This window comes from Malania oleifera, chromosome 9, assembly GCF_029873635.1.
Source record: "Malania oleifera isolate guangnan ecotype guangnan chromosome 9, ASM2987363v1, whole genome shotgun sequence".
In the NCBI taxonomy this organism is placed as follows: Eukaryota; Viridiplantae; Streptophyta; class Magnoliopsida; order Santalales; family Ximeniaceae; genus Malania; species Malania oleifera.
This window is the reverse complement of record NC_080425.1, coordinates 23,049,413-23,066,700: the sequence shown is the minus strand read 5'-3', so window position 1 is coordinate 23,066,700 and position 17,288 is coordinate 23,049,413. Positions and strand designations below refer to the sequence as shown.

The 17,288-nt window shown below is 36.3% G+C and overlaps 1 protein-coding gene across 1 annotated transcript; it reads left to right on the top strand.

Annotated features, from left to right (window-relative positions):
• The first annotated feature begins 7,091 nt into the window (after nucleotides 1-7,091).
• LOC131163392 (auxin-responsive protein IAA13-like) lies at nucleotides 7,092-14,229 on the top strand. The gene is made up of 8 exons (XM_058119987.1): nucleotides 7,092-7,207; nucleotides 9,833-9,920; nucleotides 10,750-11,071; nucleotides 11,335-11,458; nucleotides 11,906-11,967; nucleotides 12,064-12,108; nucleotides 12,943-12,968; nucleotides 14,107-14,229. The coding sequence occupies exons 1-8, from the start codon at nucleotides 7,092-7,094 to the stop codon at nucleotides 14,227-14,229; spliced, it is 906 nt and encodes a 301-aa protein (XP_057975970.1).
• Nucleotides 14,230-17,288: the final 3,059 nt, after the last annotated feature.

Below are 17,288 nucleotides of genomic sequence, written 5' to 3'. Positions count from 1 at the left end.
TTTTCCTTACTGAGAGGTGTTTCACCTCGAATATACAAATGTTTTTCAGGTCCTTCAGATAGTCAAAACTAGCATCCTAGCGTCCGGAAGCGGGGGCATTTTTTAGCTACGTTTAGTACTTGTGTAGGTATGACTTTTGTAACCGGGTTGTCAGTGTTGGGTTTTGTAGACACCCGAAGTATGTATTATATTTTGGGATGTTATTTTCAGTTATGTATAGACTCTGGTATGGTATGATGTATGTACAGAAAGAACATTTTCGTTGCGTATTTGATGAGTATGGATATGTATGTGAATGTGTATAGGGTGTACGTGTACCCCACTAGGTCAGGCCCTAATTCAGTGTAGTATCATGTATGTTTTAATTGATATAGAGATAGGTTAAGTTACAATATTCACACTTGGGACCCATCCACGGGTTCAGGGCATGACACTGGGTCCCACGTGGCGTGTTTGGGGCGTTACAAAAAGTGTTATTGTAAGTAGAATGTATTTACTTTGTATTATAAATAGAGGGAGAGACCTATCTTCAAGGTAGGTCATTCATTTTAATTAAATCTTAACATGGTATCAGAGCATGATCCAACCTAAACCTTATTCCCCTCAGTCATCATCAAAAAAACCATTCTCAAAGTTGTCCTTCCCAGATTCACCTCTGTTGGCCTAACAATGCTTACAATTCTTATTTTGATGATAACAAATCATGATATGTTTAATATGGTTTATTTCAAGTAAAAGATTTTCAGGAAGAAGGCAAAGCTTAAAGATAGTGACAAAGCTTAAAGAGAGTTCAAAGTTCAAAAGGATGATAACGTTTATGGAGAAAATACTATTCAAAAAGATCAAGAAAGAAGGATGATTAGAAGCTCAAAGATGATAGAAGAACAAGGACTTACTCGAAGATCAAAAGAATATGTTTTTAAGGATGCTTTGCATGTAAGTACTTCAAGTGAACTTCAAATATAAACTAAATTAAAGCTCTCATAAAATCAAAAGAAACTTAGAAATAAAGTTTTAGAAAAACCTTAAAGTATGTTTTTCAAATCAAAGAAAAGAAGGGTTTAAAAATAAAGTTTTTTTTAAGAAACAGAAAGGTCAGGCAACTGCCTCAACTTGCCAGGCGACTGCCAAAATTAAATGAATATTTTCAAAGAGGCGATAGGGTGTCAGGCGACTGTCTGAGCACAGCCAGGCACCTGGCTGTGTCCTGGCAGGCGACTGTCACCCTACTGCCCCTGCTACTCCTTTAAAAATAACATGGCAAACGACTGGTGGATTGGGGCAAGCGACTGCCACGAACAGATTTTGAAAAAAAACCTCAACAGAAATTTTTTTTAAATGGTTTGCTTAGGGCTCAAACTTTATGAAAACTTGGGAGATACTCCAAGTCACTTGGGGACCAAGTTACATACCTTTTAAAGTCTATAAATGAGCCTCAAAGATCATTATATCAACACACCAAGAACTCAAATTCAGCAAAAATTCAAAATCTCTCTCAATAGCTCTCAAATTCTCAAGGCTCTCTCTTGCTCTCAACTTGCACGAATTCAACTGAGATTTTGCTGATCTTCTTCCACCGGAATTGTGCTACAAATTCTAAATCTTTCAATCATTGAAAGAATTAATCAATGATATACTTCATTGAGCGTCAAGTTAATTTTCATATTGTCATTTACTTTGAAGTATATTATAGTTCTGAATTGTTATACTAATCAGCTCTTTTAGGAGCAAATTCTTTGTACACAAATATTTTATTTGTATCTTGTAGATTGACAATTCCAAGGGTTGTTTGGTTCGTTGGCTAAATAAGGCGATATTGCTTGGAGAGGCGGGCTCTAGCCTATGTAAGGAGTGACCGAACGAAGGGATATCGTTTGGAGAAGGCGGGCTCTAGCCTTAACCAAGGAATGTTGTAAAGGTTTGTTCCGCCCATTAAAGGAACAGGTTTAGTGAATCCTTTGGCGGTTTGCCAAAGGAAAGGACGTAGGCTGGGTATAAGCCGAACCTCGTAAAAATCTCCGTCTCACTCTCTCTTTCCCTTACTCTTTATTTTCAACATATTTAAATTACATGGATGGTTTAATTGATAATCATATATACTATGTAATATAGAAATCAAGTAAACTTGAAGTTTAATTTTGATTTAGGTTGCGGAAAACGAAAGGGAGTACGTTGGTTGAACCATTCTTTGCGGAAACCATACGGGAGTATGTTACTTGGCTAAACACCGGAAAGATAAATTAACTTAAGAGTTTATTTGAATTCTGAAATTTGGAAAGAGCAATTGGATTTTATATTGAACATCATATTGAAGAAGAAATTTCATATATACAGGGCTTTGTTCAAAACTCAAATTCACCACAGGGCTGAAAACATCAAAAGTTGAAAGTTACATATATTATATTGATTGTGATTAGATGGTATAAAGATTTGTTTTATATTCCAAGAGTCTTAAATCTTGAATGATTTCATTAATCTAATAGTACTGCAGTGAACTTATATTTGGTAAATAAATTGTGGTTGTGTTGGTTTGGAAATTGTGATTTTTGTTTGATTGTTTTTACTTTCAAAGTTTGGTTGAAGATTGAATGTTTAATTGTGTTTAATTGTGTTGTTGATTGATTGTTCAAAAGAAACAAAGTTCTTGTTTGATTGACAAAATAAATAAACAAGTCAAAGATTTGGTTAAATCATAAAAGAAGTTAAAAGACTTTAAAAGAACTAAACAGAAAATTTTAAAAAGCCAATTCATCCCCCCCCCCCTCTTGGGAAGTTATTCCTAATTTCAACCTCCACTCCATATTATTTCACAAAACCAACCATACACCCAAAAATAAAACCCCTAGAAGCCTAATCCCACAAAACCCCATCGCCCAAAGAGCCCCCATGCGCCAATGCTTGAGTGAATTTCCTGCCACTTTTTTCTTTTCTTTTTTTTTTCCTCTGCCATGTTTGGATTCCTTCTCTAGACAATATTATCAAGCTATAGGGTATGTTTTCTGCTCAACAATCCAAGCATTTTAGATCATGCACTCGTGGTTTTCTATTATAATCTCTATTCAGGATTTGTTAAAGCTTCTTTGTAAGTTTTTTGGAGCACTAACAATGTTCATGTGTTCATCTGTGAGGCTATCAAAGTGCTATATCCGTCGGTGAGTTATTCACCTCATTCATGGTTGTGTCGGTGCTTCATAAAGTTTGTGATTGCCCCACTTAATTTTGATTGTTTTTCTTATTTGACATTGGTGTGGTTTCTAATTTGTAAGTGTTGGGATGGAATCTATGAATCCAAAAAATTTGTTTCCTATGTCATTGCCACAAATAACGACTCAAAAGTTGCATAGAAATAACTATGTTCGATGTTCTAAAGCTATTCGGATTTATTTAGCAAGATTAGGAAAATCTAACCACTTGCTCCAATATAATCCTTCTAATGAGAAGAGAAAAATGTATGGGTTCAAGAAGATGCATTAATTGTTTCTCTCTTATGGAATTCAATGGAGCCATAAATTGCACAAATATGTATGCATCTGGATACATGCAAGGAGATTTCATATTATGTCAAACTTTTATACTTTAGTAATATTACATGTATGTATGATTTATCCCAGGAGTACTTTCAGTTACAACAAGAAGATATAAGTATTACAGATTATTTCGAAGAGATAAAGTGTATTCATGAGGAGCTTAATATTGTGCAACCTAAACTGTCGATGTTCATGAGATGCAAAAGCAGAGGGAGCAGATGGCAGTCCTTCATCTTCTAACAGGCTTAAGACCCAAGGTTGAGGCAATGCAACCCCAAATACTTAGTAGTGCCGAGTTGCTATCATTTGCCCATGTTTATTCTCGTGTCCTTTGTATTTCCTTTAGTACACATTCTCCTACTCTTGCATCTGGCTTTAAGAAGACAGTCTTTGCTACACTGTGTGATTCTAGTTCTCTACCAAGCAACCGTAAAAGTTATCGAGGGGGTTTGAGTGGTTGTAGTGATAGAGACGAATGAGGTAGAGGTACTCCTCACAAGTGCACTTGTAGTGGACGGAGTAATCATACTACTGTGCGGTGTTAGGATCTTCATGGTAGGCCTTCATGTGTTGCAAATGCAGCCACCACCGACTTCACACCTTTGGGGGTAGCCAATGCAACCACCACTTGCTCCTCGCATTTGGGTCCGAATAGGGGACAACGTACTGTATCCATGTCAAAGGAAGAGTATTCCAAGTTCCAGTAGTATTAAGTGTCACAACAAGACTCTCATCCTAGTGTATCTCTTGTCCAAAGCTAGAAACCTAATTATTTAACCAAGAGAGCCTTCAATTTACCATCGGAATTTTCCTATCTCCTTCATAGATAATTAATCTCCTCAATAACAAATAACTTAACACGTGTCTCCTTTTCCCACGTTCCCTATACATGCATGTGCTATTGGTAGCTGCTGCATTTGAATAATGTATAGGTATGTTCGCTGCCCTTTTGGAGTTTACATATATAAAGAAAAAGGTGCATGCTTTAGACTGTCCTTCAGTATTATGCATCCCACCTGTCCATCATCTTCATAGCTATGCCTTAGCTCGAATCCCATGCATTAATGGTAATAGCTCTGTTGCCGTCAACATTAATTCTACATTCCACAAAGATGAAAGTTTGAAACATCTCATGTGCACCTTGTAACTCAGGGGAATGGCAAAATATGAGAAAGGAATGTAGAAATGATTGAATGGAATATTAGAAGTTTTGAATCCTATTTTAAAATCATATAATTTAATAATTTATATTTATTTATTAATTAATTAAAATTTGGATAATTTGGTTAATCGAATTATATTTTCTCTATGATCGAACGGAAAATCGAATACCTGAATTTATCCCATTCTAAAATCAAACAGAATCAAAGTACAAATTAACCAAACCAAACTAACTGAATTCGAACGATTAATTCGGTTAAAACTGAATTATACTCACCCCTAGCAACAGGGGACTTGTGTGGAGTTGAGTGGGGCAACTGCGCTTGCTAGAATTTAAAAAATAGAAAGAAATTCATAGTAAATTAAATATATATTAAATATTATTTTTATTTTATATTTCCTATTTCGATTTTGTTTTTGTATAGTTGAGAAACAAATTATGGTATTGCGTTTGTCTATACTATCGATTTTCTATTTTTATTATTGTGTTTCAATTATGTTTTAGGATAAAAATGATGATGACCTACAAGACTACTCTCCGACTTCTGATGACCTGAAAAGAGAGAAAGCAAAACAGGCTTGGAAGACCCGGGGTGTACTTCGGGGGATCAGTCCAATGCATAAATAAGGGGAATGTTTCAAAGAGGTTGAATGCAACAATAAAGTAAGGGATGACAACCACCTGAAAAGAGAAAAATAAAAGTGGCTTGGAGGATCCGGGATGTATTCTGGGAGATCTCTCTGATGCTTAAGTAAGGGATGAACTTGAGAGGTTTTTATGCAATAGTAAAATATGTTAGGATGAGATTCCTTTACCTTTTCTCCAAATCCCTATTTATTGTGATGGAGGTTGACCCAATGGTGTAATGTCATTTATTGGCGAGTTATGGTGCGGGCGTAAATCGCTCCGGTTCTTATCTCGTTGGCGTGAATCACTCTACTTATTATAAGGCGGGCGTCAATTGCTCGGGTCAGGAGGTTGACTTGGGGCGGTAACTGCCCTCATAATGCTGCACTCTGACCTCTTCTAGGTAGGTGATATATTTGAGGTATATTACATTATTTCAAAAATAATTGAGAATCAAATTTTATGTTTTTCAATTGTCTTGAAAAGTTTTAGGCCACGTTGAGTTCCAAGGTTTCGTTTGAGGAAAGAAGCGGAAAAAAAGATATATTTTCTATTTATATCAAATAATATTAAAAATAAAAATTTATGTAATATAACTAAAAATTAAGAAAAATAAATGTTAAGCATGTGTAAGATCAAAATTTTATTCATTGATTTACTACATATTTTATTTTCCTTTTTAGTATCTCAATAACCAAATATATACTAAAATCTAGATTTCTTTAGATTTTTTTCCCTTTTCCTTATATTTTCTAAATTCCAGACATACTATTACAAATTACTTTAAATTAATCATACATAATTTTTTTAATCAAAGTTAAAAACAAATGACAGTGTTAATTTAATAAGGAAATAAAAATATACATAAATTTTCTAAAAATTCGAAAAGCCAATTAAAAAATATTTCCACTACTTTTGAATTTTCATGTACAATAAAATTATTCTTTTGACACTAAACAATGAGTTTTTCAATATAATAATTATGTAAAATAATTGTTCTAATTTTTATTTTCATTATAATATTTTTAAATTTTTATTTTTTTTTGTATTACCTAATTTATATATATTTTTAAATTGTTGTTTAGTTAAAGGAATTTTTTAGGCTTGTCACTATAAATAGTAATTTTTATATTTAGAAACTAACACTTTGATAAAATTATTATTTTGATAATCTTATTCAATTTTGAACTAAATTGGTTCAATTTGGTTCATATCTTTTTCTTTTTTTTTTATTAATGTGTTCGAAGAACTTCTCATTATGCATGTTATGTGCAATTTTTTTAATCAAAGAAAAAGAACTATGTAAAATCACAAGTGGATAGTAGATTTAATGGTTCAAACAATGGCGGATTCTAAATTTTTTTTTTTAGTGAAGGTAAAAAAGTATATAAATAAAAAAAACATTTTTTTTTCATATTTTTCTAGACAAATAATAAATAAATATTCATATTTAGTACAAGTAATAATTGTTTCAAATACCATCATTTATCAAAAAACTTTTTAGAGGTTATTTATATTTTTTAGTATTATTATTATTAAGTGTGATAGAATGTTAATTAGTGAGAATTAGTCAGAGTGTTATTGTCATTAAAATGTATTTAATTTGTATTATAAATAGAGGGAGAGACCTATCTTCAAGGTAGGTCACTCATTTTAATCAAATCTTAACATGGTATCAGAGTGTGATCCAACTTAAACCCTATTCCCCTCGCCGGAGTCCCTATTTATAGTGGCATAAGTTGATCCAAGAATATCTAACCATTTATTGGCGAGTTATGGCGCGCATGTGGATCGCTCTGGCCATTAAGGAGTTGATATCAGCTGTCTGTGACACGGGCATGCATCGCTCTGGCCTATATGGAGTTGACCCCTTTAGAGCAACTATTCTTGAGTGATTATGGTCTTGATTGCTGCTTGCCTTAATGCGGGTTGTATATTTGAACTTGAGTTTTTTCTCGGTTTAACTTTTTTTTAAAATATATATTAAATAATACCCCATTCTGGAAAGTATTTCCCTAAATGACTCTGACGTAATCTCACTACTTCAAGTAGCGAGATTTCCCACATGTATGACCTTATGCAAATCTCACTACTTTGAGTAGCGAGATTTGGCTGCCACGTGTAAGAACCCGACCCGTGATAAATGGATTTAATATTTGAAATATGGGTAAAGTGGTAATTTGGGCAAGCTTCGTCGACGAAGCCAGAGTTCGTCAATGAAGTGTCTTTTGTTCTCAGCGACGAAATTCAGTGTCTCGTCGACGAGGAGATCCCGAGGGATTTTGGGGAAAATCTGGAACCTCGGCTCGTCGACAAGGCCACCATCTTGTCGACGAAGGCAATGGTGGACTCGTCGACGAGGACGCCAATTCATCAACAAATTCACCCAAGTCAAAGGGCTATAAATATCCAAAAGGGTTGCTTCCAAGCTAAGTTAGCTTGATTTTCTCTCCCTCTCTCTCTAGAACTCGAAGCTCTCTCTCTCTCTCTCTCTTGATTTCTTCGCTCTTCGTCGCCTGATTCGTAAATCAGACTTTACTGCGAGGATCAAGAAAGGATTCTCTAAGTTTCTAGCAGGTCAGAATTTCGTTTTGAGTGATATCGGGTTTCGAACTAAAATCGAGGTCATGCTCAGTTTTTGTTTCTGATTTAGAATATGTGTAGTAATACGAATTGTAAGCATGTATTGTACTGTGGTTTGTAGGTTTTGGAGTCTTGGTTCGTAGTTTTGGGGACCGTAGACTTCGTATTTAGAATTCAGGTTAAGGTAAGGGAATTCAGTTTATATCAATTTATTTTGGAAATTGGGATCGATAAGCTTGTAGGTTACGATCCTATGTATGTTTTGGTAACTTATTTAGGGAAATCTATAGGGTAAAATACAAGATTTTTGGGTCATAGTTTTTAGAAAAATTTGGGGATTTCGGGTATCATCTCTACTTTGTTTGGAAAACCGTTTGTTTTGTTTAAAATGTATTATTGAGATGACTGTTATCCATATTTGTATAAACTGTATACTTGAATTGGAAAATGATATGATTTGCCATAAACCAAATAAGTGTGAAATGTATGGTTATGTATAATTGTTCCAGGTATTTTGTAAAACAGCTAGTGGTGGCTAATTATCATACGCTGATATGTATAGGAGTGTGAACTCCAAAATGATTCCAGGTTTTGTGAAATCGACTAGTGGTGGCTAATTATTGTACGCCGAAACAGTTATGCGGTAGCTAATTACCGTACGCTGCGCCATGTACCGGTGTAAAAATCATGGGCGAGAGTGTCCGACTCTATATCCGAGGGTGTGAAATATCACTACGTATCCCATATGGTCACCGAGGGATGTGAGCTACACGGTATTGGCAATGTAATCACTATGAAGTTTCGAGTTTCATGGAGTAGTTGCATGTTGGCAATGTAATCGCTGTTAAACTTCAGATTCATGGAGTAGTTGCGTACTAGTGTGAGCTACATCGTATTGGCAATGTAATCGCTATGAAGCTTCAGGTTTCATAGCGTAGTTGCATATTAGTGTGACGACACTGACCGTATGTTTTGGATATCGTATGTACTGGAATGAATTTGTGAAAATACTAGAACTATATGGAAATGTTTTCGAACTGTATCGTATTGTATAGTGTTATGTTATGCGTAAAATAACACTGGTATGTCACACATTGATATAACCTGTTTTCTTCCTTACTGAGAGGTGTCTCACTCCGAACGTACGTACAATGTTTTCAGGTCCATTAGATAGTCGTATTTAGCATCCTAGCAATCGGAAGCGGGGGTTTCATTAGCTGCTGTTAGTACCTGATTAGGTACGAAATTTTGTAACCGAGTTGTCGTGATGGTTTTTGTAGACACTCGGAGTAAGTACGGTATTTATGGGATTGTATACTTTAGTATTGTATGGGTACATGTATCCTAACTTTGTACAAACTCTAGTATGGTATGTTATATAGATAGATGAAGCATTCTCCGCTGCATAACTGATGAGTATGGATGTATATGTGTATGTATATAGGGCATCCGTATACCACGGGGTCGGACCCTCTTATTGTATTGTATTATGTATGTTTGAATTGATACAGAAACAAGTTAGGTTACTATATTCACACCTGAGACCCATCTGCAGGGTCGAGGCGTGACCACACGTCTGTACCAGATTGGGCCTGGCATTTAAATCTCACTATTTCGTGTAGCGAGATTTTCTATGCACCTATTTATTGGTTTTCCCTTTATTATTTATTTATTAATGATTAATTAAATTGTTTTCTGAATTATTGGAGGGAAGAATCAGTTATTAATTTAAATTTTCACATATAATAAATTACAGTTCGTAATTTAGTTTAAAATATTTTTTTTAACAAAAAATAATATAAAAGTCATACACTATAAATACTAATTATATTTAATTAAATAGGAAAATCTTCTATTATTTTATTGAATAGGAAATATTTAAATATTAATTGAAAATAATTAATATTTAAATAATTTAACAAGTTCCAAACAGAGCTTATGTTTCTTCTGTTGCCGCTGTCTCTGGCACAAAGAGAGCTGTTGATTTTGTTGCCCAAGAAGTTGCTACTACTGCTGGCATTGTCAGCATAAATATTTATAAAAGCATAACGCTTCTTTTATTCTCTTTTGGTTCTCTTTTCGTTCTCATGTTTTCTTTTACCATTATTATTTTTTTTTTCTCTGACATTGAGTTTTAGTGATACTGTTCCCTTTGATGGAGTTAGGATTTTAATTTCCGCATTTTTGGCATTTCCTATTTTGGGTTTGTTCCTCTATTATCCTCTCTCTCTCTCTCTCTCTCTCTCTCTCTCTCTCTCTGTGTGCTTCTATTCCACCATTTTCCATATAAATTCTAATGTCATTTTTATTTTTCTGATATAGGTGTTTCGATTTTCTTCTATTAAGGGTTAACTGTCCTTTTATAAACTGCAGAGAAAATTGAAATGATAAAGAGTAAAGAATAAAATCTTGATTATTTTCATATGTTAAATACCGAAGTAAAGTTTCTAATTTTCCCAGATTTCAAAACCTGCAAAGAAAAACCCATTTATTAAAATATTAATCCATTTTTGTTGCAAAATTAATCTTCTCGGCAACCAACCGAAGTATATATCAACTAATCCTCTAAAGTTATTTTTTTCTTTGGTGTTTCGTGTAATTGAGAAATTGTCCCTCTCTCCTACACCCTCTCTTTCTTGCTGCCGTGAAACCATTCAAATTTAGTTAACTTTGAGAAGGCTAACTCATAAGGATCTGCCTCCATTAATTTGGATTGTTAAAAGATTGGGATCACGACTGAAACTGAAAAAATTGGGAGAATTGCTGCTTCATGTCACTGTTTATTTCTCTCCATGTCTCAACTAATATATTACTCATTAGTCATTACTATAATTAATTTTGTTCCTTGGGAGCAGTCAGGTTGTGGGATGGCTGCCTATAAGGGCTTATAAGATGAACAGCTTGGCTAACCAGGCAAAGACTCTGACCTCTAAAGAAGATGAGACATGCGAGGATGATAAATTGAAGGATACTTCAAAGAAAAAAGTGTACAATGGCAGCAATAAGAACAATACCGCTGCTATGGAAAAAGGACATTTTGGATTTAAGGTTAACATGGATGGATTGTCAATAGGGAGGAAAGTGGATCTAAATGCTCACGCTTGCTATGAGACTGTAGCCCAAGCACTGGAGGACATGTTTGTTAATCCAACCATGGGCATCACTTCCATTCGTGAGTGTATTCTTTATTTTCTATATTTTTTATCAATAATGTGTAATTTACTTATTTTCTCTCAATTCGATCTTAAAAATTTTGATGTGAGACTATTGTTAAATCATTGTTGCACCTTAATAACAACTAGCTTTTAGAACCAAGTGGTTTAAGATGGCATAAACATTTTGACCTCAAAGTCAAATTAGTAGGACTAGGACAGTAATGAGTTACACAGATTATTCTGTTCTAGTTTTAAAATGTAATTATGATTGTGTAACTAGGTTCGAGTGGAGAGAGTGAGCAAGCAAGAAAGGCCTCCAAGATTTTAAATGGATCATTCGAATTTATGCTCACTTATGAAGATAAGGAGGGGGACTGGATGCTCGTAGGAGATGTTCCTTGGGAGTATGCACCTTTAATTTCATTCTAAATGATTATACTAGTGCAATATATATATATATACTTGTGTATATATGTTTTTGTGAATGTGTCTTTGTGTGTATATATGCACATATTTATGTCTAATGTTTGTATATGCACTACTAAGCCCCAAATGGAATGATGTCAAATGACAAGGCTAGCCTTGTGGAAGACTAGCTGTCTATTTCGAGCAACATTTTTAGGTGTAGGAGCAGTAGCTGCACTACTAGTAACCTAATGTTAAACATTTTGGACTATGCTTTTAAGGCCTGTTTCATTCAAGTTCCTAGGTACTTTGGATAGGCAGAGACCTATGGGTAGTGCATATTAAATAGAACATCATAAGAAAAGATAATATTGTAGTTGGAAATTTAGATGTTCTGTAAATGCTGACAATATATATGCTCTTTTTGTTTTTTGGTTTGTATATAGGATGTTCCTCAACATAGTGAAGAGGCTTAGAATCATGAAGACATCGGAAGCTAATGGACTTGGTACCTAAAATTTTTAATTACACTGGCATCTGACATTCAAAGTTTTGTGTGGACACTAACCCCCCACCTTCTGTCTGTTTAATTGTTAATTTTCAGCTCCAAGATTCCAAGAAACTGATGGTCGGCAAAGAAGAGAAGCTTGTGTGCTTTTTTTTTATCTTCCTTTACCCTTTTTATGTATGGAATTACTTTTACCCCAAAATGGGAATACTTCTATTTTTCTAGCTCCAAAACTGTATTAAATAGGCTCCGGGTCATATAAAAATCATCATAGCTTTTATCCTAAAGGTGGGGGATTGGGAGAGAGCACATCTCATTGCAATTAAAAAAGCAAATGATAATTAATCGTAGTGTTGGGTTTGCAAAATACACAAGTATTAAAAGGCGAGAAAAAGATGCAAAGAAGTCACTAATCTAGTAGAACCTATATTATTTAATAATTTGTATACTAGATTGGACACAAAAATAATGGATACAAGACATATTTAAACTTGTTAGAACTAGAGAAAGAAAGAGTATAACTTAGGTGATGTAAAATGTATACAAAGTGAGGACAATAGTGTGTTAGTTAAGGAAAAAAAGACACTAAAAAAAAGGATGAAGAATTTATTTTTTCTAAGCTATTGAATGAAAATCAAGTAGAAAACTTAAACTTGGAATTGAGAAATGATGAAGAGGTTAAAATATGAGATTTATTCATAAAACTAGAGTTAACGAAGTTAAGTTTGCAATAAAAAAAATAAAAAATGGAAAAATTATAGGATTGGATAGTATCTTAATCGAAGTTTGGAAATGCCTTGATGATACGAAATTATATGTTAACTAATTTATTTTTTAAAATTATAAAAATCAAGAAAAATGTCAAATGAATAGAGGAAAAACACTTTAATACCTATAAACAAAAATAAAGAAGATATTTACAATTATAATAACTACTGTGCAATTACGCTTATGAGTCATGCAATGGAACTGCAGTAAAGGATGGTGGAACTGGCATTAAGGTTAGAAGCTAAGGTTTCAAAAAATCAATTTAGTTTTATACTTAGGAGCTCTATAACAAAAGTAATATATCTTTTAAGAAGAATGAGAATATAAAAATTCAATTCACCAATTTCGTACACATTCAACCTATCAAATTACTATAAAAATTTCGATAAAGCCGTCTTTAAAAATTGAGCATATCCATCCACGCACCTGTGCAAAGAAAACATTCATCAAATACAATTGATACCAATTTGTTCACAACATTACATTCACTTGTTTTGTACACATTCAATCTATCAAAATACTATAAAAATTTTGGCAGAATCTCCTTAAAAAATTGAGCATATCCATCCATGCACTTGTTCAAAGAAAACATTCATCAAACACTATTGATACCAGTATGTTCACAACGTTACATTCACTAGTTTCGTGTATACATCCGTGGGAAATAATATGAAACCTTCATTCACACCAGTCATAACCAAATTTCATTCACATATTCATCCTATGGGAAATGAATAAATACTTGTAATTATAGATAAATAATACAACAATGTTGTTTAGATTGGAAGAAAAGGAGAAAATATAATGTTGTACAAATGAAATAATAGAACCGGCGGACATTTATTTGTAATTATAGATTCGAATACGTACTCCGCCTGTACAACAAGTGGCGAGAAGGCTGGACTCAAAGGACGACTGGAGAAAGCTGCTCGGCCTCCTCGTACTGGAGTTACTCGACCTCCTCGTGGTGCCAGGGCCCGGTGTGGTGTCCTCATAGACAATGTCCAAACCTGCTCTCCTTAAATCGCTCACAGCGGTGTCTAAAGAGAGTAGGTTGACCTAGTGTAGTACGTCCGCCTACAGCATACGAAAAAAGTGGTTATGACATTAACAACCTAACGTAAACGGTAAAAAATTTGGTATGCGTTAGAGTATTCTTACGAGTCACATGTAGACCGCCGCGGTCCTATCTATGAAGTATCGTGTGATCGACGTATACCACGTGTAATACGGGTCCTCCGGACCCATCGGACCGTCCACCTCCACTCCCTATATGATGTACTCCTACCGATGCCCCCACATACTCGCGTACATAACGTGCTCGGCAGCCCAATCCATGTTCCCCTGACTGCGGCCATTAATCTCGTGTAGGTCGTCCCCACGTACATCGACCCCGGATGTCAAAAAGCAATATGGAATGCCCTGTCGAAAGCCGAACTGATGCATCACTCCGTCTCGGAGATGCCACTTGATACTATGAAAACATATGAGTAGCACTTAAGCTACCCATAGGTCCCTCCCAACTGCATAATCAGCCGGTAGGTCGGCTAAAATGTCATTCGTGTAGGGCGCCCATATAAACTACGCATAAACATATGCTAAATGTAATAGGTCGGTAAGGATATCTGCAAAATATGCAATTCGATCAATACACTTGAATGGGACTATACCTCATGCTCCCGGTGCATGTCCAACTCGAATTTATACCAGGGCAGCGTATATTGCGCAACATTTGGCGCCAACAACTGATCCCTTCACCTATACAAAATAATACATAAGTGAACAAGTGTAACAACTAGTATGTAGTATGAATTAAAATTCGTAGTACTCATACCATGAATGCATTGTGAATGGAGTTACTAACCTTTATGCGAGTGGGGCTGGGTCAATCGGGCGACCGTTCTGGTCCCTCTGAATAAGACACCAGACACCACGGCACGTAGGAGCTAAGGACATGAATCTCTCCCATTCCCAAACCTGCAATAAGAGGAGTGCTCCTCCAATCTGTGAGTGGGACACGTCAATAGCGCGGCATATCTTCCGGTAAAGCCACGCTAATGTCATGGAGCCCCAATTGTACTGGCGTATCTCTGCTTGCTCCGAGAGGAGTGGAAGGAACATCAAGTGCGCATAACTCCCCAAGAGGTCGCAGAATAGCATCCCACATATCAATTGCAGCAAGTGCGCACGTGCGTGGCACGCTAGTGTATGATCATCTGCAGCTACCGAGAGCTAGAGAAACATCTCGCTCCCAAGAAATCACATGCGGATGCTGGAACCAACCATCTCACCCTCAGGAGGCACCACCCCTAACAATCTCTCGCATATGCGGCGCAATGCTCCCCCTAACCGGTGCCCCCCTTCTGTACTGGTCCAATAGTACGACCAGTGATGGGCCTCCCATCAATTGGCAACCTGAACAACACTGCCACATCCTGGAGGGTGACAGTCGTCTCCTCGTGCGGTAGGTGGAACGTGTGTGTCTCCGGCCTCCATCGCTCCACCAAGACGGTCACGAGATGCTAATCCAACTGGATATGGCCAATATGGTATATCCCATAGAAGCCCGCCTCTCGTATCCAATCAAACATGCGGGAGTACGTGCCTATCCTGTCTTGTATGACTTGTGTGCCCCCTCGGCAATATAAGATGTCAGCGTGCGAATAGGTCCACGCCCGACTAGACCAGTGATGATCGCCCATCATCAATACACTAGAATAGGATGGCCTTGGATCGATCCTACAAAAAGGCAGCATCATTAAATAGTCACTATAACAATAATAGGGACATGAGGGAACTCAGAGAAATTACAAAGTTTCAGATTATGAATTGTCCATATTGTGATGCTAAAGGAATTTATTATCCTTTGAACATAGCCTTAATGACAAGGGCTCTTTGGAACATTCAGAATCTTCATTTTTTCTGAACGGGGTCAATATGTGGGGTGTAACAAGGCATGAAGTGTGGACGTGTGGCAGTACCCTGAATCATTCCTTCACCCTTTTTATGGCAATTAAAGGTAATAATAGGACTCTACATCCTATAAGTGATAGGTCAGTACGAAGGTCCAGCTGCATCCCCGGGTTGTGTCCTTCTTGAACACCTCATGCAGTTATATCCTTCTTGATGACATATGTTGCACATGATATTCTTTCTACCTTCCCGTGCGTCCATCTCATTGTGTATACATAAGCTCCTAGACCGACCTTTATGTCGAGCATACGCAGGATTTGCCTGCAAATTCGGCAACGATGATGCTGGCCAATATGCCTCATGCATAATCGGATGAAAATCCATAGCATATGTCCCATAGTGCTCGGTAGTGCTCCAACATGGCTCAACATACTGGTTTGCGTTTAGTCATGTCTCTGTACAGGCGACAAGAAGGTGGGAGTAGGGAAAGTGTAAAGCTTGCCACTTCCCGTACGAGCATTTGCGCCCCTGGATGCTCAAAGTTTGGACATTATTCCCTTTATGTGGACCCAACTCTGCAGTTGTGATGCTAAAACTACCTTTCAACTGGTTAAACATCGTAACTCGATGTCCGGTCGCCTTCAGCTTCTTTCTTTCCATTGCTAGCAATATATGCGGAGTGATTGCATTTCCTCTAAATATTGCATTACGAGTAGCCTCACGTCGGCTATTGAAATAATGTGCGACGCGATAAAATGTTGGTTGTATAAGAGCCATGATAGGAAGGCTACGAGCGCCTTTCAGGATGGGGTTGAAACATTCAACAAGGTTTGTGGTCATGTTCCCATACCTTTTTTTCCACCGTCGTGACACTGAGTCCACATATGAGGAAAGATCTGATCGAAGAATGACTTTGCTGGCTCCCCACCCTCATCGAATATCCTCTCCATCCACATATCAAATTTTATCACCTGATGCTCTCTTCCCGCTCACTCAGTCATTCTCTTGATATTGACACTTCGTACTTTCGTATTAAAGTTGCTCACCACGTGTCGAAGGTAGAATCGGTGGTGAGCACATTGTGGTTGCCAATCAGGATTGCGTTGCACTACAAAGAGAATTCATGGATGCTGATCTAATATAAGGAAAATTTCGTCCCTGTTGGTAATGGAATAAAGACAACATAGAAACCAATTCCATGTGTCTAGGCTTTCCTCTTGCACAATAGCGAATGCAAGGGGAAATATATTAGAATTGTTAATCTGTTAATCTGTTAGGTAGTTTAGTTGTTAATTTGTTAGTTATTATTTCAGTTGTATTTTTCATTTCATATACTAGTATAAATACCATTGTAAAGATAACTTTAATCAACGAAATAATACAATTTATTTATTTTAACATGGTATCAGAGCATTTTCCTTCTACTCTCTCTCTCTCTCAGTTTCAAGAAAACTTAAGAGTTCTTCCGTTGTTCCCTGCGAAGAGTTCCACTTGCGGTCTCGTCTCTTAGAGCACTCTTCGCTCCACTCAGACGCTCTCTCAATCTCCACAGGCTTTGTGATACCTTCCCACTACAATCTCTCACGTTCGCCATGTCTGTGGCTCCAGATTCCGTCGATCCCGTCACCACATTCGAAAAA

Bases quoted from the DNA above. Each gene is read 5' to 3' on its own strand.
- LOC131163392 (XM_058119987.1), top strand. From the start codon at position 7,092: ATGGCGCGCATGTGGATCGCTCTGGCCATTAAGGAGTTGATATCAGCT. The intron at 9,921-10,749 runs GTCAGCATAAAT...TTGTTCCTTGGG, and splicing joins TTGCTACTACTGCTGGCATT to AGCAGTCAGGTTGTGGGATG. The intron at 12,969-14,106 runs GTTAGAAGCTAA...AATCTCGTGTAG, and splicing joins ATGGTGGAACTGGCATTAAG to GTCGTCCCCACGTACATCGA.